Source organism: Lycorma delicatula, chromosome 1 (genome assembly GCF_047948215.1).
Source record: "Lycorma delicatula isolate Av1 chromosome 1, ASM4794821v1, whole genome shotgun sequence".
Lineage (NCBI taxonomy): Eukaryota > Metazoa > Arthropoda > Insecta > Hemiptera > Fulgoridae > Lycorma > Lycorma delicatula.
Genome location: NC_134455.1, coordinates 94,181,968 through 94,208,805, shown reverse-complemented (window position 1 = coordinate 94,208,805; position 26,838 = coordinate 94,181,968). Strand labels below are relative to the sequence as shown.

Sequence of the window (26,838 nt, the reverse complement as noted above, 5' to 3'; positions counted from 1 at the left end):
GTAAAAATAAAGACAAACATTCTTGTAGCAAGAACTCAAACAATGGTAGAAGAAAATTGCATCAAGAGGAAAGAAAATCATATGAAGAAAATTCCTTACAATCAGCTGATACTAGTGATAACAGTGATAAATTTTCTATTAATTCTGATTGGGAAAATGAAGAGGAAACGTGTAAAAAGGAGAAAGAACGTTATGATGAATATTCAAACAGATCGAATGAAAAAGTCCTTAACAAGAAAGGTTCTAAAACCAAAGCTCACAAAAAGAAAAAAGTTTCAAAAAACAAAGGAGAAGGAGGGTGCTGTGGTAAATCAAAAAAGAAAACAGAAAAGTGTCCACCTAGTCATAAAGCTGTGCCAAAGCAACCTTCTGCTGAAAAAAAGCCAGAGAAATCTGAGAATTTAAAAAATGAAATGTTTCAAAGTCTATACCAACCAGAATCAGAATATAAGGTAGATTGCAACTGTACTATTAAGGATTGCTATCCTTGCAAAAAGAAACTGGATAAAAGATTGTATTGTGCATCCTTGTCCAGCAGAAATACAAGTTTAAGTTCCTTACAATCAGCTGATACTAGTGATAACTTTTCTATTGATTCTGATTGGAAAAATGATAAAGAAAAAATAAATAAAAAGGAAAAAGAACATTGGGATGAGTATTTAGACAGCTCGAGTCAAAAAGCTCATAAGAAGAAAGATTCTAAAACCAAAGCTCATAAAAAGCAAAAGGTTTCAAAAAACAAAGGAGAAGGAGGAGGGTGCTGTGGTAAATCAAAAAAGAAAACAGAAAAGTGTCCACCTGGTTATAAAGCTGTGCCAAGGCAACCTACTGGCGAAAAAAAACCAGTTAAATCTGAAATTTTTAAACGTCCATCATTTGAAGAGCAACATGAAATATTAGTACGTGTACACCAACCAGAATCAGAACATAAGGGGGAATGCAACTGTACCATAGAGAATTGCTGTGTCTACAAAGAAATGATGGATAAAAAATGCACATCTCCTGTGCATCCTTCTCCTGCGGATCATTCTCCCGCACATCCTTCTCCTGCGGATCATTCTCCCGCACATCCTTCTCCTGCGCATGCTTCTCCTGCGAATGCTTCTCCTGCGCATGCTTCTCCTGCGAATGCTTCTCCTGCGAATGCTTCTCCTGTGCATGCTTCTCCTGCGAATGCTTCTCCTGTGCATGCTTCTCCTGTGCATGCTTCTCCTGTGCATCCTTCTCTTGAGCATGCTTCTCCTGCGCATCCTTCTCCTGCACATTCTTCTTCTGCATCATTGTCGAATGGAAATACAGACCTTATAATTGCAAGTAATCATTCAGACAAACATCCTATGAAATCATCCGGTTCTTTCAAACCTTCTAGGAAATCTGGTTCTTCCTGCATAACTGGCCTTTTTTCTAAACTTTTGTTTTGTAAAAGAAAAGACAATAAACACATCTCAGATGTCACAAAGAAGCCAGAGGATGATAAGATTAATAATAAATACCATTCAGTTCCAATAACTGGTAAATTCATAATGGAAACTGATCGTGAAACAGGTCGAATAAAGATTAATTTTGAAGGACCCAGCAAAGAGACAGTAAAGGGAATGTTATCTGAGTTTGCTAACCTTCCTTTTCCACCAAAGAAGAAATAGTATATTTGTAAATGTATAGTCTTACTTTTACAAATTTTCAAATGACAACAAATAGGATTAATTAATTTCAATATCTTTGAAAGAGAGATTAGTTTTATCTTCAGAAGATATGAATAATTATAATTCTCTTAAGTAGAATTTTTATAAACATTGTTGTAACAAGGTTTTAATTACTTTCCTGACTAAAAACCACATGAAGAAAAATGTATTTCAATTGTTGATAAATTTACGTACTTTAACTCATATAATCCCAAGTATTCTGGTATCTACAAAATGCTGATATTTTCATCTCTGCTAATGCTCACAAAATTCTGTTAAGCCAGTAGAGCCAGACATTTTAATTAAAAAGAAAAAAATGATATAAGTATACCATATGAATTGAAATGAATCAATATATAATCTCTTATTTTGATTTACTAAGAGGATTTCTTAAAACTGTTATTAAAAATTATTCTGCCATTACATCTTCAAAACTTTGCTTCGGTTCATATATATTTTTTTTTAAATAAAGAAATATAACACTAAAATGTAACAGCACATTTCTAATCTTTTATTAATAAAACTCTTAATCAACAAAAACATTTTATTTCAATTTATTCAAATCATGAAGATTTAAAATCCAATTTATGTAAGTATCTCTCTGTGTGTTACATAAAATAATTTCAAAAGTCCACTTTATTTAGTCAAATATGAAAATATTTGAATATGTTGAACTAACTGTATGAGTCAATTTAATAATTGTTTTGTGTGATTATTAAAGAAAAGATAGATGTTCCGTAATTTATAAAAATGTAATAGTTTATAACAGTACTAAAAATAAAATCATTTAAATTGCATCCAACAATAGAGAATTCTAATTAACATGATGAAAATGAAATATTAAATCAACAATTTTGTATGCTCAGATCTTATCTGAGCATACAAAATCTGAGTATCTTCAGGATAAGTACGATCACCCTATTAAACTGTAACTTAATGGATGAGAAAATAATATTTTTTAAACAATTGAGTATCCAAGATAAAAACAAAAAGAGTAAAATAACTTATTTATATTTTTGGGTTAGTTTGGATGTATATTTTAAGTTTTACATTTCACAGAAAAAAAATTATGAGGGGGAATAACTATTGAATTTTAAAATGAGTTCTTTTACATTCATGATACACATTAAAAAAAATTAAGTGTCACAAAAGTTTTTAAAAATTTTCTTGTGCAGTTTTTGTTGTTTTGATTAAGTTGAACTCTAAAACAGCAAATACATTTGGAGAATTAGTAGCTAAAAGTTTAAAATAAAAAATTAAACAAAACTTTCACTTTATCAATCTTCATATGCATTAAACCACAAAAAATGCTTAGAAAATTCTTTAAACTGCACTGTATGAGAGAAAATTAAAATAAAACATAGACCTCTCAGTGCTCAATTGATCTAGAAGTACAAAAGAATATAAAACTGTACTTACATGGATTGAGTACAAAGTTAATGTCAGTTTTATGATTTCAATGAAAAACTTAATTTAAATGTAATTATTACTTTTGATCACACAAGTTCTGCTTTGAATTAAAAAGGAAAAATATAAAGTAAGGCCTTTTGCTTTATAAAATTTAATTAATATATTGTTTCAAACAGAAGTAGTTTAGTTATAATAGTTGTAATATAGTTGCTTAATAGATCTTGAATTATTTAATATAGCCCAAATTAAGATTTTGTTGTAAAATTATTATTCTTAATGTGTATGTTGCAATCTATTCAACCAGTAAACAATAAGCAACCTCCACGGCCCAATGAGATGAGAATGATATGTGACATGCAAGTGAGGTATAGTCTTATACAGACTCAGGCCGACCACTCTTGAGCCAAGTGATTAATTGAACCCCAACCACCAAAGTACACCAATCCTGGTCAAGCAAGGCATTTTTCACACAGTACAAAATTCATTATCATTCATCATTTACTGAAGTGGGCGTAAGACTGTTGCTACTGTATAAATAAATAAGTAAATCAGTTGTTGGCTGGCAAATTTTAAAAGAAATTAAGATGCTCATAATTATGAAAGAAGAAATGGGACAAGTTAAACGATGTCCATTATTTGAATATAACTCGTATATGACAAAAGTTTGTAGAGATTTCATATTGGTAGTTTTGATGACAGGAAATTTTTATGAAAAAACTAAAGCATCTTTTCCCCATGGAAAAATTATTTTATTTTCCATTCCAAATAATAAGTTGCAACTAAATTATACTTATGATAGTTGTAGAGTCAGGATTATGATTTATCAAAGTGTTTACTATATTTACCAATATACTACATTAAAAATAAAACAATAGGGGAAAAATTATTGTATAAAGCTTGGGTTAATCAGTCTTTTGACAAAAAAAATTGGAAAAATCATCTACTTATTTCACAACCTTAAATTTTCTGAATGCTATTCTCTGAAATGTTCCAAATCTGAAAGCAATAGGTTGCAAGATGCCTTGCCAAAAATTCATATTTAGATATTGTTAACTTTTATTATTATTCATTAATTTTTATCTTTTCCTATGACTTGCTTGTTCATCCATGAAAGTGTTGTCCACTCCCAAAAGATCAGTTCCTCAATCCTTTCCTTCTGTATTTAGTTAATTTAAGAAAAAGATGGATCAGTATTTTTATAATGTGCAGCGTATTGACTCTATCCAATAATATTTTGTAATATTATATAAGGTTTAATAATTATTTAAATAAATTAAAATGGCCACTAAACGATTACGATACAATTCATATCCTTTTATTTAAAATTTTCTTCTTTTTTTGCATGAAATATTTTTTAGCATTAATACAATAATAAAAAAGAAAAATTCCTTATAGTATAACTGAATAATAATTTTGTTATTATAATAATCAAACAGAAAAATAATTTTGTGTTGTCCATTTGAAAAAATTTGCACTGAATAAAAATATTCCATTTATCAAAGTTCTTATTTTTTAATAGTTTCCAAGTCTTTGAAACCAAGAGCTGAGCATCGTTTAGAATGTGGCTGAGAAATTTATTTCTTAACCTTTTTTTTTTTGTCAGCAACCCATTAGGATGATGAAAACATCATCCTAATGTTAGTAATCACAGTTCATGAGATGACTCCAAAAAAATCTGTCACTAATTCCCAGTTTACTAAAAATCTATAAAAACATTTCTCTTAAAAAAAGAAAGAATATGATGTATACAGAATATATATTTAATAAAGCTGTTATTTTTAATGAAATCATCCTTACTGTGATATCACAACAATTAGTCACTGTCTGAACTTCAAGTATTGTAAAAGATAATAATCTCTTCTTAAAATTTGTTGTGAACATAAATAATGCTACTCTTAATGTTTTTTATTCTGATTATTAGTATGATTGTGTTTGGGGAATCAGGAACTAATGAGCAAATTATTCTCAGAGCTGAAATTAGTATCAATGATTACATTGTCATTATCTCTGTTGAATTGAAGCAGCAATCGATTGAAAAATACTTCATTATTTTACAACAGAAATGGGTACATAATTTCTTGCTTTACACTATCTATCCCAATCTTTCTTATGGCTTTTGACATGTGTAAAGTATCTAAGATAGAAGAAGCACATTCATAGCGTTCTCTGACTAAATAATGTTTACTAAACAACCACTCTGCATTTTAGTGGGCATTTTAATGGTAGTATATGCTACTGAATGTTCAGCTTAATGAAAAAGAAAACCACTTCTCCCCTTACTTACCTTAGAATGCCCAGGTATGGTATCTTATTATTCACAAGAATGGCTGTTATTTTCAGGATTGACTCAACTCATTCAAGTTGCCTACAACCATAATGACTTGACACTTGATATATTTATATTTCCAGACATAATCTTTGATCTGAGTATAATTAAAAATGAGAAAGACATCATGAGTTTGCCATTGAAAACACAAAAAAGTTATTTCTAAAATCTTTTCTTTTTTCATACCGTTTTTTAAACTCATATGGTGTGACCGGCATTCGCCTATAAGACGCTACCTCAACTGCACCTATGAGTCGTGACTGTGACTAAACCTGCTCTAGCTTGGGCCATCTCAAGCTCCCACCCCCCATTAGGGTCCCCCTTGCATCACTGGAGCAGCCTGACCTTCTGCTTATGGAAGGCCCAGTTGTTCCTTCACAAGGAATTATTATCCATTCATTTAGAAATCTAGGTCTGAAAAAAGCATTTGGACAAAAAAATTAAATTAAATTTTAAGTCAGTTTTTCAGTCAAATGTAAACATTTCCTCTTTTTAAATTTGAGATAATAATTGTACATTACAGTTTTTTCAACAACTCCATTAAAAGCAACAATTTTTCTAAGAGAATAAATAGGTATTCATGATGTATTTTTAACTTCATTTTTTATATATATACATGTTTCATTTTTCAGTTAAAGTAAAATATTTACCTGTCAGCACATTAATGGATTTGTCAAACCTTTAATAACTTATTAATTTGTGAGCCTAATCATCTTGTATTGCTTTATTTAATATTTGTGCCTGCTTATATATTTCTTTAACCATTCTTGGTTAAACAATATAATCAAAAAAAATAAAAATTACAGTGGTTCAATATTGCCAATGACACCACTGAGTCCATCACCTTATAATTTATTGTCAACTACGATAAATCTTTCTGGTAAGGTAGTCTTTTATAATGTATTACGAGGTTTGCTTTGGATAATTTCAGTTGCAGCTGGACTCATCATCTACAAATCCCTACCTCACTTGACTAAATACTTTCTCAATCTGGTACTCCTTCGATTAAACCAGGGTCATTTCTTGAAGGAGAATACAAGTCTCCTAATTTATGGGTTCTTTCTCCTCTTATTATTGCCATCTAGGCCTAGCCTGCAGATAACTTTTAAAGCAGTAGCAGCTTGTGGGTTTGTGGAATTAAACCAATTGCTGAAATGAGCACTTTTACTTAGCTGAAATTAACATTTGAAAAGAATGGTCTGGTTTATTTAGAACTGGCAGCCAGTTCTAAATAAACCAAACCAGTTGTTTATGCAATGTAGTATAATAAACAGCACATCACAGACTGCACTGTATTAAGCAGAATTGATTAGCTTTTTTATTTAGGTAATATTTATCCAGACTAGTGCAGTGTCTATTTTAATACAATCTGTAACCTATGTATTATTTCTTTTTTTTACTTATTTTTTATATAGCTAGTAGTAAAGTTTTTTGTTTTGTACTAGGTGAAATACAACACAATATTATTATTTTATTTTTTCTAATAAATGAAGTTTATTTTACCTGTACCATATTTAGTTAATAACAGTAACCTATATAATATAATTAAATAAGTTGAATAATTACAGATATAATTTGGAATTCATTTACTGAAAACAATCAACAAAAATTATGTAAATGAAAATTTTATTCTAGATAATCACAAAATTATGATCTGAAACAATTTGTAAGAATGATTTATTCATAGCATCTGAAATATCAAGTAGCTTTGTTCATTTAGTTTAGGTGGTCTACCACTTTGATCAGTGTCTTCAATATAGTCTTTTGTCTGAAATTTTTCAATAAGAGTTCAAACTGCATTGCGGTAAGGAACAGAAGTAATTAGAAACTTTTCAGAAAACTTGTATTTCACTAAATAAGTATATTTGTCACCTTCATGAAAGACGTGTTCAACGAGAAAAATGCTTTTCTCTACCGAAAGAACCATTACGTTTCTTGCAAATATTGATTCTGACAAACAAAACAACACACCGAAACTAAGCCCATTAAATCACAACTCAACAATTAACATCTTGGTTTATTACTGAGAAACACACAATGAACCCTCAGGACTATCAACCTAACACCTAAAGAATAATTCTAAAGTATACTGCACTTTCCGTGACTTTCTAAACTACTGTAAAAATACTGATGAGGACTAACAAATTGAGTGACCTGGCATATTATTCCACAAACACAATCACACACATACATGCTACAGTAAAATTTCACTATTACAAATAACAGCTAGGATAGCTGTTATTGAACGCTGAACACAGACATCTGTATGACTTGAATCTGTTCCTTAATGGTAACAAATATGTAAACAATTGAAAATCCAACGCGCGCGCGCGTTTATGTGTGTGTTTTACATTTACTACAGTTTTTTGAACAAGTAACTCAATGGCTGATAATAAATTTCATCTTATGAATAAACAAAAAAACTTGAAAGCCTGAGGTTCAAGATGAACTTCTGCAGGTTGTTTGGTATAACACAATAACAAATTATTTTAAATATTAAACAAAAGGGATATTTTTAAAAATATTATAAAAAACACAGTTAGTTATTTAGTGAAAATACTACTGCTTTGTGGAAGTAGTACTGTTTTATCAAATTCAGAACACAAAGTTCAGGAAAGTCAAAGGAAAATGAATACATAATGCATCCGATGTTTTCATACCCCCTATTACAGTATTTTAAATTACTGTAATGATTCAAAGTATATTAAACAATATTAACTTTAAACTTTTCCATTATTAACTTTTATTTAAACAATCTAAATATTTTAATAACGTAACACTAATTAATTTTGAAAAATCTTAATGATTAATTTTTTCAATTTTTAATTAATGTAATATGACATTTGTCATTGCCATTTTTGTTTAAATTTAATTATTTTATAAGAAATTTAATTCTTATATTGTCCAAATTTAATTCTTTTTATGTTGTTTTACTTGTCTCACTAAGACTTTTAAAACTAGTACAACTGTAGTTCTGGTTATCAGAAACAATCACATTGTTGGCTGCCATTTTGGACTGGGCGATTAGAATTTGGTTTTAATTATATCATTTTTCTTGTCTCATCATGCTCTTTAAAATGATTTCTCAAATGACCATTGGTCCCGTTTGAAGTTTTTGAGTCACTCAGGCCACCCAAAAATCAAAAAAGAGTGAAATATATGTTTATTGAAGTGGTCCTTGATACAAAGAATTCTGCTGCAAACCACATCCAGTTATCTCAATAATCAAAAAAAGGATAGAGGGAGTGCTAGTTACTTTTCAGCCACCCATTATAAATACTACTGTAAATTAACCCTCTAAAATGGCACTTCTCAACCTGGGGGGGACACGGTAATATGAAATGAGGTTCGTGAAATTAGCCTACAGCTTTATAGGTAAACAATATTGAATTCATTTAATGAGAAAAAAATCGTTTATTATAAACATTTTACTTACATTTATAAGTAAACATATAAAGAAAATAAATTAATGAGATGTTTGGTTTGTTTTTCATTTAAAAGTTTCTCCATAGGTGGATCTATGTAAACAAACAACAGCAAATTGTTTTCAAGTGATAAAAGACGATTCCTACATTTACATTTTAGCGCAACCATAGACGAAGAACCATTTTCACAGAGGAGAAACTTTGCGAAAGGGATTGATATTTTCAATGCTTCTGTGACTAAATTTCTATATTCATTTTGACGAGCAAGCTAAAACATATCTATATCTTGAGATGTGAATTGTAGTAGTAATGTTTCGTTATTTATCTTCTGAAAATACTCTGCCAACAAACTTTTCAGTTCACGTAAATACCACCTTTATGGTTTACAAACTGTGATTTACAAACTTTAGAAACTGAGTCTTCTTTATCCAAATTTTTCTTCTCAATATAATCGAAAGTGAGTGGAAACATCAAATATTCAGGTCGTTTAAATGCAAAAATACATTAGCTAAAAAAGTCAACAGCACCGTGTATATTCATTATTCTGTAAAAACATTGAGAATGGCAATTGCTTATCCTGGGAAAATACTATTAATTTATCTCGCAATTCCAGTAACAGGTTAACACTTTCCCCCCTGATACTCATCTGACTTCTGTATGGAGAAGAAGAGATTGTTTCTTTTCACCAATTTCATCGCATATTTTAGTGAACAGTAATGGTCTGAGGAACTTAGGAACAGTCTGTAATGGTTTACAAAGAATTCTTTTGAAATTTTCCTGCATACTTTTTGTGGCAAGAGCATGTCTCTGAAGGAAGTAGTGCGTTAATACCGCCCTTGGTATAGATGATTTTTTTTTTCAGAAATTCACTATTCTTTCTTGTTATCACCTTTGCACCATTGCTAGGTACTCCAATACTTTTTAATCCAGTCTTCTTATAGTTTATAGTAGGTTTATAAAAACATAAAAAAGACATTGTTCTGTTGCATGACCAGGTATTGATTTGCAAGACAACATATTTTCTTTGATTGATCTACCCCTATCGCATTCATATCTCACAAAACACAATAACTGAGAAATATTTGCCACTTCTGTTTTCATTAAAGTGAATAGTAAAAAATCTCTTGAATTCACTTGCTGAATTATCTAATCATGAACATTGGCAGCCATGTCATTGATTCGCCCTGATATTGAGGCTTTAGAAAGCAGAACATTTAAAAACTTCTTTTGCTTCTTCCACGCCTATTAAAACATTGATCATATCAATTGCAGCAGGTAATATGAAGTTTTCTGTGGTTGTATGGGTTTTGGACATCTTAACAACACTTAATGCTACAAGATTAAGATACTTCAAGTGTACCTATTATCAGTTTCACTTGATTTACAAATAAAAGTTCATTGATTTTTCAAAATGTCATTTTTTTTTCACAAAATTCAAAGTTTTTGCTTTTATGATTTGGATGTTTAGTTTCCAAGTATCGAATTAATTTTGATGGCTTCATGCTATTATTGGAAAAGACTTGAAAGCAAACAATGCACTCTGGCTTTCCATCCAATCAGGTAAAACTATAATTCAAATAACTGACATTATACAACCTTGTCAGTTTACCAGTTGATTCACTGGATGTAGAAGGCTCACTTCGTTTTTGTTTTTTTTTACAAATTTAACCTTTTTTCATAATAATGTAAATTAAAAAAAAAAAGTTACACAGTTTGACTGCACTCTAAAAAAACTGAAACTTCAATTATTATTTTGAATGAAACTTCACTTATAAAAACTTAAATAAAAGCACCAGATGCACACTTTGCATTCGAAACTAAACTGATGTTCTGCATCCCTTACTCCTCTTTTATACTGCTGAGATCACGATGTGTTCATATGTGCTTTCTAAAATGACGCTCTATCAGCGAGTATAATGCAAACAAATCAAATTACAAGGAGCACATCAAATTGGAATCTGTAAATTGCTCATGTTTGTACTCTTCTTTCATGCATGTTCATAGTTTTAGGTTTCACTGGGTTGGGGTTGGGAAGGTCAAAAAATATTCATTATATATATTTGTTTTTTACTTTTTGGGGGTTGCGGAGCTACAAAGATTGAGAATCACTACTATAGTAGATCCTAATGTTTTGATTCATTTTTTAGGGAGAATGTTTGGGTGATTAGTACAAGAGCATTTGTTTGTATTGTATGCATGTTATTAAATAAACCAATGATAAAAGTCCTACCTTCAAGTATGAATTACACCTCAACAATAGCTTACAATCACCCATGATTGCTGTTTGTATTAACATAAAATTAAAAGATTACCTTTTATGGCAAAGTTGGGATCACTAACTGTTTTATTGCTATATAATTTATGCTTATTAATTGTAAGAGTACTACACAAATGTTTTTATTAATTTGTTTTCTTTATGTGTATTTTCCATGATAATTTGACTAAATATGATCCAATTTTAATATATTCAGCTATACAATTTTATGGAAAAGCAATAAAGTCTCTAATACTGAAAATGTTTGAATGTAATTGCTGATTCTGAATATCCCATCAGTGCATGTCTACATAACACTTAGCTGAACATGTGCTGACCTTAGGAGCACGGTTTGTTTATACAATAATTAATGAACAAATGATGTTGACTTGCATGCAAGTGAGCTTTCCCAGTATAACATCCTACCATACTTTGCTTTGTTAAGTAGATTTATCGTTTTATTGTAACTCTGCTGCAATTCTTAAAAGAAAATTGTGTACTAGTTACTTTTTACTTTTCATCAGGTTTCATTAACTTGAAAATATCAAATAAAATTAGTTCATTCCAACTACTACATTGTAATTTTCATTTATCTACTAGTACTACTGTTAAGAAAGAAGAAATTAAATTCTCAGTTTGTTTTCAAAAAGCTGATAATGAGCATGTGAGTATCTGCAGGAAAATTAAAAATGAATAACAATTTTTTTTGTATCAGATTTGACAAAAGGTTTTTATACACTTTTTACTGTAAATAAATAACGAGAGAAATATCTGATTTAGCTGAAATTTAATTTAAAAGAAAATAAATGAAAGATAATAATGAAGAAAAATGTGCCAGAGAAGGAATTGAAAAGTATTCTGCCAAATTTGTCAATGACATTAGAATTGAAAGTAGCATGAAAATACAACCAATTACCAAAGAAAAATCTAATTAGAGGAATCAATGAGATAGTACTGTATGCAATGTCTATAAAATTAATAGGGTATAACTTTACATATATTTTGAATTAAAATTAGACTAAATTTGTAAATCTAATAACATTAAATAATGTTTTCTCAAGTTATAAAAAAAGATCTAGATCTTGTTTCGCTCAAAATTCCGTTGTCATCTAAATTTTGTATTAATTAAAAATACACTGAACAATCTATTCATTTAATTTTACTTTAATTTCACTCTCATATTTAATTTTTTTTTTTAAAAAGTCAGTATCAATAGGAATGTACATTTTTGTTTAATACAAAAACAATTCCATAAATAGCTTATACCTTTATTCTTTATTTATTATTACTTTTTATTGTATAAATTTTTATTTTGTTGTTGTGTTATACATTAGTTATTCTTGTGATCAAATTAATTAATATACTTAACTAATATATCTTAATTTTTGCACGTTAGAATAGCATTAAACAAGTTGAATGGAAATTATTAAGTCTTATTTATCCCTTCATCCCAAAATATTCATTCCACAAAAGCTTGACCATGTTCCACATATTAACATTTCAAAGCTCTCCAATCAGTATAGAGGTTTATGAGCCATAGAATTTGATTAAATATAATTTACTAAACATTCTATTAAAACTACCTGAAAGAAGGCAGTAAAATAGGTTTCTGTGTTCAAATATTTTACCCTGCTTTGTTAAACAGCAGTCAAGATTTTAACAAATGACCAATGTATTTATATTAGGAAAATAAGAGTGTAAAAATTTAATAGTGTAAATATTTACCTAGATTTTACTTTTTGTATTTCTTACTTGCTTCTAGTACCACAAAGATACTTTTCCACCTAAAATAACCAAAAATAATTTTAAACATTGACAGCAACATATCGCACTACTATTGCCGTTGCTGTATGTTAAAATAGTTATTTTATTCATGGTCATAACTACAATGCTTAATTGTCACTTGGTACAAGGCAAAGACATAATTCATTTCTGGTACCGCCATTCTCAAGCAAAACTAACATGTTTGAATATCTGTTGATTTTCCAGAAAAAGCGATGGCTGAAATGGTTTTCCATTGCATTCTCCCCAGAGTTGAATTATTTTTGTCCACCAAAGTGCATTATTTATCCCTATATGAGGTGCTACCCAAAAGTTCGGGGAATTTGAATTTCGCACGTGAACCATGCTGGTATGACCTGCTGCTGTTGGGTAAAAGAATAGTATTCCTTCATTTCAGAGATCCTTAATTCACACTTAGTGTGAATTATTCTTCATTATTATTATTCTTCATTCCTTTTATAAATTTTATTAAAATCATTATAATTTTATTCCAATAGCTTTACTTTCATGTGGATAACTTGTTAATAGGCGACCCATATTTAAACAAAACTAAAAATTTATAATAACATGCATTTAAAAAAGCTGCACTAAAAAAAAAAGAAAGTTTATACTAAATTGTTTGGTATTGTGCTAACTTCAGAAAGTTGTTGAAAAATAAAGGATCTGAAAATTTTTTTTCAATATTGGCAACTGCCAACTAACAGTGCATCACATCCTTGTGGATTGTGTCTGTTATGTGGCATTGTGTCAGAAATCTAAACTAAAACCAAACATATAAAATATCTTAGATACTATTGTCTAATGTCTTACAATTTCTTAAGGTCGTGCCTCTGGATTTAAATATTAGATTAAAATTATCATGTTTCTGCCTTTTTGACGTTCAACATTTTTAATGTTTTATGTTAGATGTTTTATATTGCTTTTATTTTGTACTTAGCATTTTCATAGAGTTTTTACATGGTAAAACCATTACCATCATTTACTATGGTAATTTCATGTCTGGGCGCTGATAACACCTCGTGCCCCAGAAAAAAAAAAATTAATATTCAATATTAGTTTTTTAGTCACTTTAATCTTTCTAAACTCTTTATATTTTTTATTTAGTTAAGGTTTTTTTATTTAAGGATAGAAATTATATAGAATTACCACAGTAATATATACATAATGATTAAAAAATGTAAACCGAAACAGATGATATTTAGCTTGTACATGTACTTCAAGACTTCCTATTTTACATCATGAAGCTACCTAAACAGCATATTCATTTTCTAATGTATGACAATTTAGACCTATATTCTATAGTAAAACTTTTTTCATTTGTCTCGCAGTTATTTACTTTGTTTACTTCATAATTTGTAAAAAAAAATTTTATGAGATATAAAGACAGAACTTGTTAGAGGTCTCTTTCAAAATATCTCTAGATATGAAAGTCATCTCTAGATAGTATAGTATAGATAGTATAGTATGTCTCTAGATAGTGGCAATTACACCTAGTACACAGTGAGATAGTACTATTTGAATAATATATCAATCCAAAACGTATTCTACTCTTATTCAGCCAGTTCAACATACTCAAAACTGTATTAACTTCTTAATACTAAGTTAATTAAAAAATATTAGTAGTTTATAACACTGTTTAATAACTAGTATTTTTTTTATGGAAAACAAAATGCATGAAATTACTCTATGGTGTTCAGAACGTCTCTTTAAAAAAAATTACTTAAATTTTAAACAGTTGGACAAAAACTTTTAATCCTTACAGCATTTACTAAGCAATAATAACTAGCTTGTTACCCATTATCCAACCTTCCCAAAAATTTTAAGGGCCCAAAAATGTTTCATGTAAAGATAGAGCATATTTATCAAAAGTCTATTTAAAGAAAAAAATTATGCAAACCAAACTTGTGATCTTTTAAAAAATAGTATTAAGTTAAATTTTTTTAGATATCATAGTTTTTAAAAAAGACAAAAAGAAATATCAAGGGTTCTAGCATTATTTTGAGTATTTTGATAATCAGCTGATTGTAAAAAGTGGCTAAAATTAAACTGATACTGTGATAAATAATTTTACTTATTATTTTTTAATTACATCTTAAATCATTCTTTTAAAATAATAAATCAATATAATACAAATTTAGGATATACTTTTCTCAATTAATCATTAAAATGTGCCTCTGAACTTTCTTAATTTTGGTATAGCGATGTTGTTCAAAAGTTCTCCTAATGTTATGGAGTATATGTATTCTGATACTGCAAAACATGTAATTATGAGTGCAATCCTTTACTTCAAGATGTGAAGGCTCTTCACATATCCTCAAAAGAAAGAAATTTAAGAGACAAGACAAACCCAGAGGCAAATTGGCCATTTCAATATTTCCTTCTACCTAAACATTTTCCTTCAGATAGAGTATTCCTAAACTCTCTAACAGGGAGTTAATAATGCAGGTCCAATCATGTTGGAAAATTGGCTGGTTTTCTTCAGCTTGGGCTCTATTGGCGTTAAAATTTAATGATTTCTGGAGCTCTATATTTCCAAAAACATATCTAAATATTTGGGTACATTAAGTGACCAATTGCTAAAAAACTATTGATCATACAATCCTGTAAATTGCTGCCCAAACATTTAGCGTTTGTAGATACTGAGTGTGATTTTGTTAATACTAGTGACAGATTGTACTTGAATCAAAATTTTATATTGCTCACTAAAGCAATGCATCACGAAAAACCATAACAATTTACATTCCATTACACTTGCTATGTTTTACCACAGTTTCCAACAAGGTCCTTTCTATTGAACACTTGAAGGAATAGTATTTTATATGAATAAAACCTTATTTATGCATTAACCCAAAAGATAGTATTGAGTATTTTGGGTGCAGACCCAACAAACATAAATAGATATGGATCTACTTTTTTATAAATTTTTTTTTAAAGAATGTTCAAGTATGATTTTCATTCACCTCTATCAATCAGAAGAGCATCTTGTAACACTTAAATAAGCAGTTGATGTCATAGTTTGTGTGAATAAGTTATATTGTACACAAAGTGTATAAGAATATTTCTTAGGCTGACTGTACAGGAAGGACATTTTTATATTATCTTCATCAGACCAAATCATTTTGTATGCTTAAAAAAAATATGTACACCATTTGACACTATATACACCTCATGATACCAGAAACTAAGCAGGAATGAAAATAATTAAGACAATAATAAAGTGCCTCCACAGTACAGCAGTGGAATATTTACTAATTCATTGGTTTCTCATTTAAATAAAAAAATATTTTTTTATCAAATAAAAAGTTCATCTTGAAGTTTTATATGTAAACAGCTGATTTTAGTCTCATCAGTATGCACCAGCAGATTTTAGTTATCATTGTGATTTCAGGTTTTTAGCATCAGCTAATAATCAAAACAAATAATGCTGGAAATCTCAGGTAATTTACCAATAACTTCATAGTTTCCCCATTTACTGTTTTTAAACCACAGCAAAGTATTACTTTAAATTTTGATTTGACATTAGTTTTTAATGTGTCAATTTATTGAACTCCAATTTGCATAATTTTTTGGATCATATGGCCTATCTTTACATTTATCATTTTTAAGTACTCTCCTTCCAGAAGCATCTCAAGAACCAGGGAGATTGGATATTATTAAGATAAAAGGTAGTTATTACAGCTTAAGTAATGTAAAAATTTTTGGACATTGTGTATTTTCTCACAATGTGAAAAAAAAACAGTAGTGGTGTTTAAATTAAATTATTGTTATAAGGTTAAAACGACTTATATTCTAGAACCCTTATATTCATCTACAACACAAAATAGAATTTCACAATTCTTGTATTTTTACAGAAATAATAGAAGATCATGAAAAAAGAACTGCTTTTACAGAAATTGTTGAAAGAGTTGGAATAAATAAATCAAGAGCAACAATATTAAAGAAAAAAGAATATCATTTTTTTAAATATCAGACATCTGATTGTATAATTAAAAAAAGAAAGAAGACCACTTTCAAGGAAAGAAATCTATCTCAAACGCTACTGAATTATAAATTGTTAAATTTGAAAATGAATTTAAGAGAATTAAATCAACAGAGTGCAGGTGATAATGAATATTCCTCTATTACAAGTATCTCAAGCAGGAAATCTAATAGCCAGTTACAAATTGCAATAAATTTTGAAAAACCTTATCTATTTTCTAGTGACAGTTCATCAGTAACTACAAAGAGTGTATCAATAAACACTATAAGTTTTGATACTTTACATTCACATGCTGTGAAGAAGAAAAGTATATTCGCGTATTCAGTACCTTCATTACCAACATATCATTTAAAAAATTATAATTCTAAAGTGGAAGTGAATATGTCTAAAAAAAGCCTTCAATCATATTATGTACAAGATTGTAAAGAGTTGATAAAAACTAATTTCTGTAAGTCCTTTACGAACAAAGAAAACCAACCAACTTTATTAGAAATGAATATAATATCCTATGAGAAAAAAGAAAAAGAAAAAAATATTTTATGCAAAAAATTAGATGAATATAATTTTGTTCATATTAATGGATTTATTTTAAACAATAAATTCTTTAGTCACTTTTTTTTTCAAATGTTTTTATTTCAAGAAATTAATGAAACTAAATGTCACAAGCAAAATTATCAACAAATTAAACAAAAAAATTATGAAGTTCATGTAATTAAAAACTTAAAACCCCTGAATAAACTAAAACATAAAAAAGAAAAATCACATAACAGAGAATCCCCTGTGATTCAAAAACTTAGGAAAAACAACTTTATAAAATCATTAAATGAATTCAAGTTTTATGTACAAAGGAACAAGTTTGATAAAGCGTTGATAAAAAGAAGAATGAAACTGTGTAAATCAAATATTTTTCACAAATGGTACCATAAATATAGGATAGACTGTTCAAATTGTAAAAGAATTTATATTAAAAAATTAATTATAAAAAAGGAAATACTATATCAGAAAAAAAGAAAAGAAAATATTAAAAAGTTTACTGGTAGGAAATATATAAAAATAAATAAAAAGAGTTTACTAATTCATAAGAATAATCAAAACAAAAAAATCAGCAATAAAACACTACTAAAAATCATTCCTGAAGAAAAGTCTTTTATAATTGAAGCAATATCATCAAATGGGTCAATAAAAGCTAAATCAAATACCAAAAGAGAAAAGTCGACTGGAAAAAAACATAAACATTCATCCAATAAAGAGTCAAAAAAAAAATCAAAAAAATCCCATTCGAGTTATGATAAATCTTTAAAGAAAGATTCATCATATGAGTGTGTGCCTGATGATGATGCCTCATCCACTGATTCAAAAAAGAAACTAAAAGATAAAGGAAAAAAACATAAAAAGAAAGAAAAAACAATTGAAGAAGATAGCGAAGATTTAGATTCCTTAAGTGAAAACTCCCTTAAGAAAAAGGATAGTAAAGATAAAAAAAAAAAAAAGAAGGATTCTAAAGTCAAGGATAAAAGTAAAGGTGGAGGAGGAGGTTGTTGTAAATCAAAAACTCCAAAAGATAAAAAGAAAGAAAAAAGTAAACCGAAACACAAAGTTTCCAAAAAGTCATCTGAAAAAACAGAAAGGAAACCTTATGAATATAATCCACCTCCTACAGACCTATGTATATGTTCTGAAGTTTCATCACAACGATCAGTAGAAAGCTCAGGAATATCAACTGAACCGTCACATGATTCCATTGTAACTTCCACTGTATCTCAAAAATCAGAAGATGTACCAGAAACACCATCTTCCAAGTCTAGTGCCTATGTGTTCCCTACCCCTTTAGTAATTCAAGAACAACAAAGCCAAAGGATACCTGATAACCCTCAAACAGAGAAAACCAGTGATTTAGAGAAACATCCTCCACATCCTAGTTCCTCTCACACTAAGCCTGTAAAAAGACCTTCAGTAACTCAGCGTTTAAGTTCTCATTTAAAATTTTGGAAAAGTGACAAAAAACCTTCATTTACTTCTAACAGTAGTAAGACTGGTATAAAGTCCAAAAAAGAACCTCCAAATGGTAAACATACAGTCTCTGGAAAATTCCGTGTTACAGCTGATTTTGACTCTGCCAAACTGAATATTGATGTAGATGCTCGTAGTAGAAAACAGTTAATTGAGTTAATATCTTTAATAACTGATTTTCCAGGAGATAAAAAAGGTAATTATACACTTTCCTGAAAAGATTTTAGTACAGACTTAAAAAAAAATTTGATGTCAGAAGCAGTTCAAAATTTTGTGATTGAGATTGCTTGTACCTTCAGACTAATGAAAAAAGTTATTCAAAAAGAAACTACTGCTAGAATATTTGGAAACATTTACAAAACACTGTTGAGCATGTTTAAAAAAACATTTTAAATAAAAACTCCCTTCAAATTTCATACAGTTTTAAATTATTCATTAATTTCAAAGTTTATTTATTCATGGTACCACAACTTTATTTTTGAAGTTTAATTATATTTACATATGTCACAATTACTTCACAAAATTGTAATTATACTAACTTCTACTGAATTAATAAAATTACTAAGTTAAAAACAATTTTCTTCATTTTAATCTTTTCAGAAGAGGGAAACTAAAATCTAAACTGAAATTGAAGCTCTTGTCTATTTGAAATAAATAAAATCATACTAAAAATAAGCACACCTTACATCAAATATTTTAATTTAGATTTAATGATTTTTTAAAAATAATTTTTGTTCTTAGAAATATGCATAATAAAACATGATGTAAAAATAAAACACTTTGGTAAACTGTACAACCTCCCCTTGTTTTAAAATGAATGACTGAAATGTATTCTAAAAGTACAATATTGAAAAGTTTATTAATTTAAAATAGCACCTTTACTGCCTTTTATAGTGTTTGTAAACTTTTACCAGACTGTTTTTGAAGGATACATTCCATTCCTTCTTCAAGAGTAAATCCATTTGAAATCTTAAATAAACATGTTTTTTTTTTTAATTAGCAATATAAATTGTTTAAATACTGATGTACATCCAAAAATGTATTTAAATTAACTGAATTCATTCAAAGTTAAAAAAGTTGATGTTGATTTAAAGAAATTGACAAAACATTTTTATTTCAGTACTTAAATATTTTAAATACTTTTGGAAGTAGAGTTTCTTTACCCAAAAGAGAAGAAAAGTAATTACTGAGAATATTTGAGTAAATGAAAATAACCATTAACACTAGCATATAAGGTTATTTTTTTACAGTTTTTGGAAGCAGCAAAGTAGTAAATTACAATACAAGTAAACTGCTGAAAGAAGTGAGATATTGTATATTAACAAATTTTCATTTCATGTCTGAATGTCTTTATAATAATTACAAGATAACGCACTACGACAATCTAGTTTTGACTAGTTTAACTATATACTAACCTATGGATTTAATCTCTACAATTCATCTGAAATTAAGTTAAATCTATCCTTGCAAAAAACTGAATAATTGCTGTAGAAGAATTAAAAATGAATGGATAAATGGAAGATAAAAATTTTCAAAAAATGTTGGACAAAGAAGATATATATACTAGATAAACCCTAGTTTCATGTGGAAGAGTTATCATTTGTACTTTGAAAACTACCCATGCATCCTAGTATACAAAGAAATATAGTAACCACTGGCAAGAAAGTAATTCTACGTACTAGTAAAATAATCCTGAAGCCAATCTTACCTAAAGTCAATCTTTATTAAATCAGATGAGTAATTTTCTGGTGCAAAGTAAAACTGATTCTACAATACAATTATATCCCCATCTCCAAAAGTTGGTTATTTGATTAGACAGATTGGACGAGCTTCACTGTTAATATGATACTCCCTGAAACAACTGGAGTTATTGAAAATGATTTCAACACTATAACTAATGTTACATTTTACACGGCATCAAGATATATTCCCAGAACATCTGCAAAACGTAACAAGCACCACCCCTTTTGTGGTGAAATGATGAAATATTGAAGTGATAAAAAGGAAGAAAGCTTATACCACTTTCAAGAAACATTCAATATTAGAAAATTTAATTGTCTTTAACAAACACAGGGTATTTGCCAAAAAAGACTTGACAGATTCAAAAAAATGATCCTGACAACAATACGTGTCATATACTACCAGAAACATGTCTGCATCGGACGTCTGGAATAAAGTAAAAGCTCTCTGTGGTCATACAAATTTTACTTCCATAACTTGGTTTCATTATGAAGATGGACTTAGAATCTCCAAATGAATCTGCTGAATTATTAGCCAATCTACTTCGAAGAAGCAAGTTAAGCAGCTAATTATGATGAATTCTTCAAAAAAAATAAAAAACAGAACTTGAATATCATAAAAATTTAGGAACCAAAATGAAATTTTCTCAAAATGTACGTTTCAAAGTAGATCAACTTGTGAAAGCATTGGAGAAAACCGGGATCAGTTATTTGAGGGATGGAACACATCTGCGGCAGTGGAAGAAAACATATTGCCCCAGTCCAAAAAAAAAATTAAACTCTGACCAATCCCAGTAGTTATCATCCTATTTCCTTGGAAAAGTCTTTGAAAAAATTATATATAACAATTTTATCACTAGGAAGCACTGTGTTTGGAGTCTTCTTTGATATGCAGAATTGTTTTGATATGATATGACTGCTTCATGGAATAATCCTTCAGCTACATGAATGGGGCATTTGCAGCAATCTACTGGTATTATTTGGTAACCACATGAATTATCGTACTTATCAAGTACAATTTACGAGTATTCATCAAAAAAAGATTGGAAAATGGGATGTCACAAGGCTCATGTTGAGGAATCCTTGTTTACAATTGCCATCAATAAAATGATATTAGCCATTCCAGAAGAATGAAGTCCATAATCAGGCAATTATATATATGCCAGTAACAGTAAGTTATGGTGAAGTATAAATTGCAACAAGCGATAAACGCCTTCAACAAAGTTACGAAGAATAATGGATTTGAATTTTCACCAGAGAAAACTTGCTGTGAACACTTCTGTAGGAAGAGAACTCATCATGGTAGTCATGTTTTGACTATCTATGACCATCCTAATCATTACAGAGATAATATACACCTTTTAAAACTACTATAGGATAAGTCCCTCAGTTGGGGATTATACATAAAAAATCTCAGTGCTAGATGCAAGAAAGCCCTAATTATCAATAAATGTTTATCAAACATGGTCTTAGATAAAGAGATATTATTACAGTTATATAAAGTACTGGTTCAGTTGAAACTGGAATACAGGTTTATTTTATATTCATCCGCTAAAAAGTCACAACTAAGAAAGTTAACGTCACACATATCAACAGAATCAGATATGCCACCAGTGCTTTCCACACAAGTTTAGTGATAGTTTAATAACTGAAGCCAGCGTCATGCCATTACATTGCAAAAGAGTGATCATACTACTAAGATATACAGTAAAGTATATGGGCCTTTCCCAGGCCCACATAGTGGCAGACGTTAAAAATCGTTTAGCAATGACTATCAGAATCACATGCAGTAATGAATGGAGAAGGCCGAACACTAAACTAAAAGCAATTAAAATTACTCCAGTTAAATAGAAGAGTGAAGCAAAACTGACTCGCCAGGAACAGCTGGTGTTGACCAGACTCAGAATCGGTCCCACTCTAATTACAAATTCATATTCATATTTGTTAACTAGAGAAGAAAGACCAATGTGCAGTGTATGTGACAATAAGAAAGAATATACAATAAAGGAAAACCCCAGAAAGAGGCATTGATTAAAAAACATCGTCGCTGCTGATTTAGAAAATAGCAAAGAAGAAAAAGTAGTTGCTTTCTTACATGCCAGTGGACTCTTAACAGGTTTATAGAAAGCCTTTGATGAAGTCAATATGAGTTATGTTTCTGAAAATACTCAATATGAAAACACTTTCACCCAAACATAGCGTTCTCAATTTTAAATGGTATTATCAAGACTTTAGTGTATTTTATTTTAATTGTGTGTTTAATGTTTTAATTTTATTTTTTCTATTATTATGTAAATGTAACGGCCCTTTACACCCGTAAGTGTTATATGTGTGCGTTATGTTTCAAATGTTTCATGTTATGTTTAGTTTTGTGTTTTAATTAAAATGTAGGCTCCTTTATACCCTTATAACTGACAATCCTGCTAGTGATTTAATTCTTTTTAAACAATGTGATGAGGGCTCAAATAACGAAAAAAAGATTTTAATTTACTGAGCATAATAGAGAAATAATATTTTCTTCAGAAAATAATATTATATTTCCTAAGGCAAGAATTTCCCTCAGCTATTGATTTAAGATTTTCTCTTAAACTAATAAAATCATTACTTTCCACCATTTATTTTTAAGTTGTATCTTTTTACTTCACCATTTATGTACATTGGCATTATAATTAAAAATATAAATTTCAAACTTCTGCCTCGCTTGAATTTTAAGTTTATTCTTATATGTTCAATTGAAATTCTTTACATGTTATAGCGGCAGATTTAATTTCCATTCCCATTGTAGACAGTAAACTACACTTCTGAAAAGAGTAGCATGTTATAATAATTCATATGAAATATGACTATAACTGTGTTCATACCAAAATGAAAATACCCAACATTGTGACAAAAATTTAGCCAAATAAAAAATATTTATTTATAAGATTTATCCTTATTATACTAAATAGCTTTTATTCATTAGTTAAACAAAATGTTCAGTGGATTTTTATATTCATTTTTAATTATTATAATTCTGATTCTAATATTGTAATTAAAAATGTAGTTAGTTACCATATATAATTACCACATTATAATTAAAAAAATACCAGTTTAAATCAAAATTAATAAGTCCAGATTGCATTAAATTTCCGTCTAAAACTATATTTTGGATGGCTATGAAAAGTTTTAGCGTACCATCTAATTCAATTGACGAGCAAATTCTAAACGTGTTTTTGCTATGAATAAGTGAGAAAGTTATAAAATTGATAACTTACCCAATTACTATTACAAATATTAAAAAAATGTTCATTCAAGAGTTAAGTAAAAAGGATAGTTATTAAAACTACAGATATGAAATAAAGTCGATTATTTACAGTAATGTTGTTTCATAACATTCTAAGTATTAATAATAATGTGTTGATGTTAATGGTAGATAGGCATTTGAGTATCTATGATGTTATTGCTTAAAATCATTATATATTTCAGTTGATGTATATGAGTACAAGAAAAAAAAAATTAAATTTGTACTGATTATTAAAATATGTTCTTATTTTACTCACAAACGTCTGATTGTTCATGATGGACCGTATTGTTAAATTGGCAGCATTATAAATACTAATTCCTCCCCACTCATCTCTGAATATGAATTCTTCTCCTGAAACATATTTTTAAAATTGAATGAATAAATAAGAAAATAATTGTAGTATTTTAATATATTATTTTTAAATAAATTAATATTTTTAATTTCTTTTAATTTTAAGTAACCATCTACCAAAGTTAAGTGCCAAATGCCAACATCATGCACCTATCCATTAAGAAAATAATATGAGACTGCAACCAAATCTAAATTAATACTGCACTCATTGTCTTTTAAATTAAATAATCTATGAGAAGTGGTTTTAATAAATAAGGCATTGGTAACTATAATATTTCTCTTAATTCATTTCTTTCAAAATTCCATTAATTCCAAATTCAGAAATATGCAATCAAAGTTGTGAGATGTGATTTTATTTTAAATAATATTTCCTTCTTCTCTACCCTAAAATGGAATGGGCCTTCCCAGTTACAAGTAACAGTTTGGTTTGCTTGGCATTTCTCCTGCCACCACCCCATTCAGTTGCCCTAAAGCATAAGACCGAATGTCTGTGCCACAAACGGCTACTGAGCCTCAAATCAGTTCAACAACCAGTGTCCTAACTAGCTCCTAGAGCTAACTTAAAAGTGAGAACGAAATAAGCGTAGACCATACACCACTCGCTTGCGTGTCACACCGCCCACTTGTCATATATCACTAAAATGTGTAGGCACACCCTGCCAACTACTAAAACATAAATGACATCAATGATTAATTTATCTTGTCAAAGACAGCAATTCACTGCCACACCTAGGCCTCTGAATGCCAGCAAGTACCTGTCCACCATTAAAGTGCTTCGAGCTTTAACCTGGCTGGATGCCAGCCATATCTCTTGGCTAGCTTCCCACAACAGCGTGGTAGGAGTTTTTTCCCTTTGGTAAAGTACTAATGTTGGTTGAACAAAGCAACCACATCAAGGAAATCCCACACAGTCCAATGCGGCTCTCGCTACATAGACTCACCACTTGTGAGTAGTCAATTTTCTCTTTGACCTCTAAGTTCCAGGGTGGCCTGAGTTCTGGTTCCCCCAAGAGCTCGGCAGTTGAAGATCATGTGTTCGTTCAACTAGACCTCCCTGCAGACACACTGCTTATCAGCTGCCAGGCAGAATCGAAACAAAGATTGGTTTAAATTTACATGGTTGGAGAGCACTTGGGCTCCCATTACCCTTAAAAATGAAGGGCTTACCATCTCCCTAGATCCTGTGCAAATCTGTACAAGGACCTTCCCTTAGTCGTGGTGTGCCATTCTTGCTGCCATGCTTCCATCGCGAGGCTGTAAAGCCTCCTCTGCAGGCGAGAGATGGGCAACTGTTCAAAATTTAAAACTGGTGCATTGAGACCACCGTTTTGTCCGGTACTGGCGCAGCTCGAAACCGCATCCCAAATACATCGGCCTCCCTGCCTCTTCGCAATTTCCACAGGCCGCCCGAACTTTCACCACTAAATCGATTGGGAGAGCCTTTCCCAATGCAGAGTAGCCTCATAGGAGGATGTTTAAAAACACCGGTGCTTACAATTAAGGCTCTGCGCTAGGCACTCCTTAAATTTTGAATAAGTGCTTGATTTCTTTCCAACCTATGCGCCCAAACGGACGCCGCGTAAGAGATAATACTTTCGAAGACACCTCGGTACACCATGTACAAATGATGACCCGATAGCCCGTAATCCTTTCGAGCAATCCTCCTAAGTTTGTGCATCACAGAGACGGCTAATGTGGTTGCTAAACAGCAACTTCTCATCAAACACACCTAGGTACTTATGAACTCGAACTCGACTGATTACCCAGTCCTTGTACTTAATTCGGGGGTTACGACTGTATGATGATTTGTCTGCACCATTGAGAAGCATAACCTTCGTCTTGGGCACAGAAATCCCTAAATTTTGAATGTCCATCCAACTCTCTGCGCTCGGTCTTCTAGCTGCGGTTGTGAATTACCACGAACTAACAGGAGACAGTCATCGGCGAAAGCCTGAGCCGTGATCCCTTCCGGGAATATCAGTCTCAAAAATCCGTCGAATACCAGGTTCCACAGCAGCCCTGCGGTCTTCCCCTGGTGACAGATTTTTCCACAACTAGGTGCACATCCTTAAACAGAGCGGTGCGATCCGACAAGTAGCCACCTTCCAACAAGTCGGGGAAAGCAACCCCAGTTTAGGCACCCCGAGAACAGCCTGCCTAGCGGCTCTCTTATGACAGGCAGCAGATGATAAAAAATATCCGGGTCAAGTTGGTCAATCCCCGGTGCCTTTCTCAGTGCCATTCGAGAAACCACTCTGTCTATATCTACGGGTTCCACAACCCGTACGCCAGGGAATGGTGTCTCACCCGCCCTAAGACTTCTACTTCACCCTCCGGAACATCTGGAAACAGAGTATCCAGGAACGCCTGGTAAGTCGCCACAGATGTTAAAGCGCGGTCACGACCACCAAACCCGCATCGAACACTGGAGAGCACGTGCAGTGGCTTTGGCCGGCAACATGACTTCGCGAGCTGCCAGGGATTGCGCTGCAACTCACGCATGGAGTCTTGCCAAAACTTGAGTTTGGCTTCCTTGGTGGCATGAAAGTACTCATTATGGGCACGCCGGTAGATCCACAGACCCTCAGCGCGCACGT

General features: G+C 30.4%; 1 protein-coding gene across 1 annotated transcript in view; it reads right to left on the bottom strand.

The window, feature by feature from the left end:
* Dpp10 (Dipeptidyl peptidase 10) overlaps positions 1 to 26,838 on the bottom strand; it is a 302,886-nt gene that overhangs the window by 203,824 nt on the left and 72,224 nt on the right. Inside the window, exon 4 of the mRNA XM_075354128.1 lies at positions 24,147 to 24,241. Coding sequence (XP_075210243.1) covers positions 24,147 to 24,241 — 95 coding nt within the window. The remainder of the gene's footprint in view (positions 1 to 24,146; positions 24,242 to 26,838) is intronic.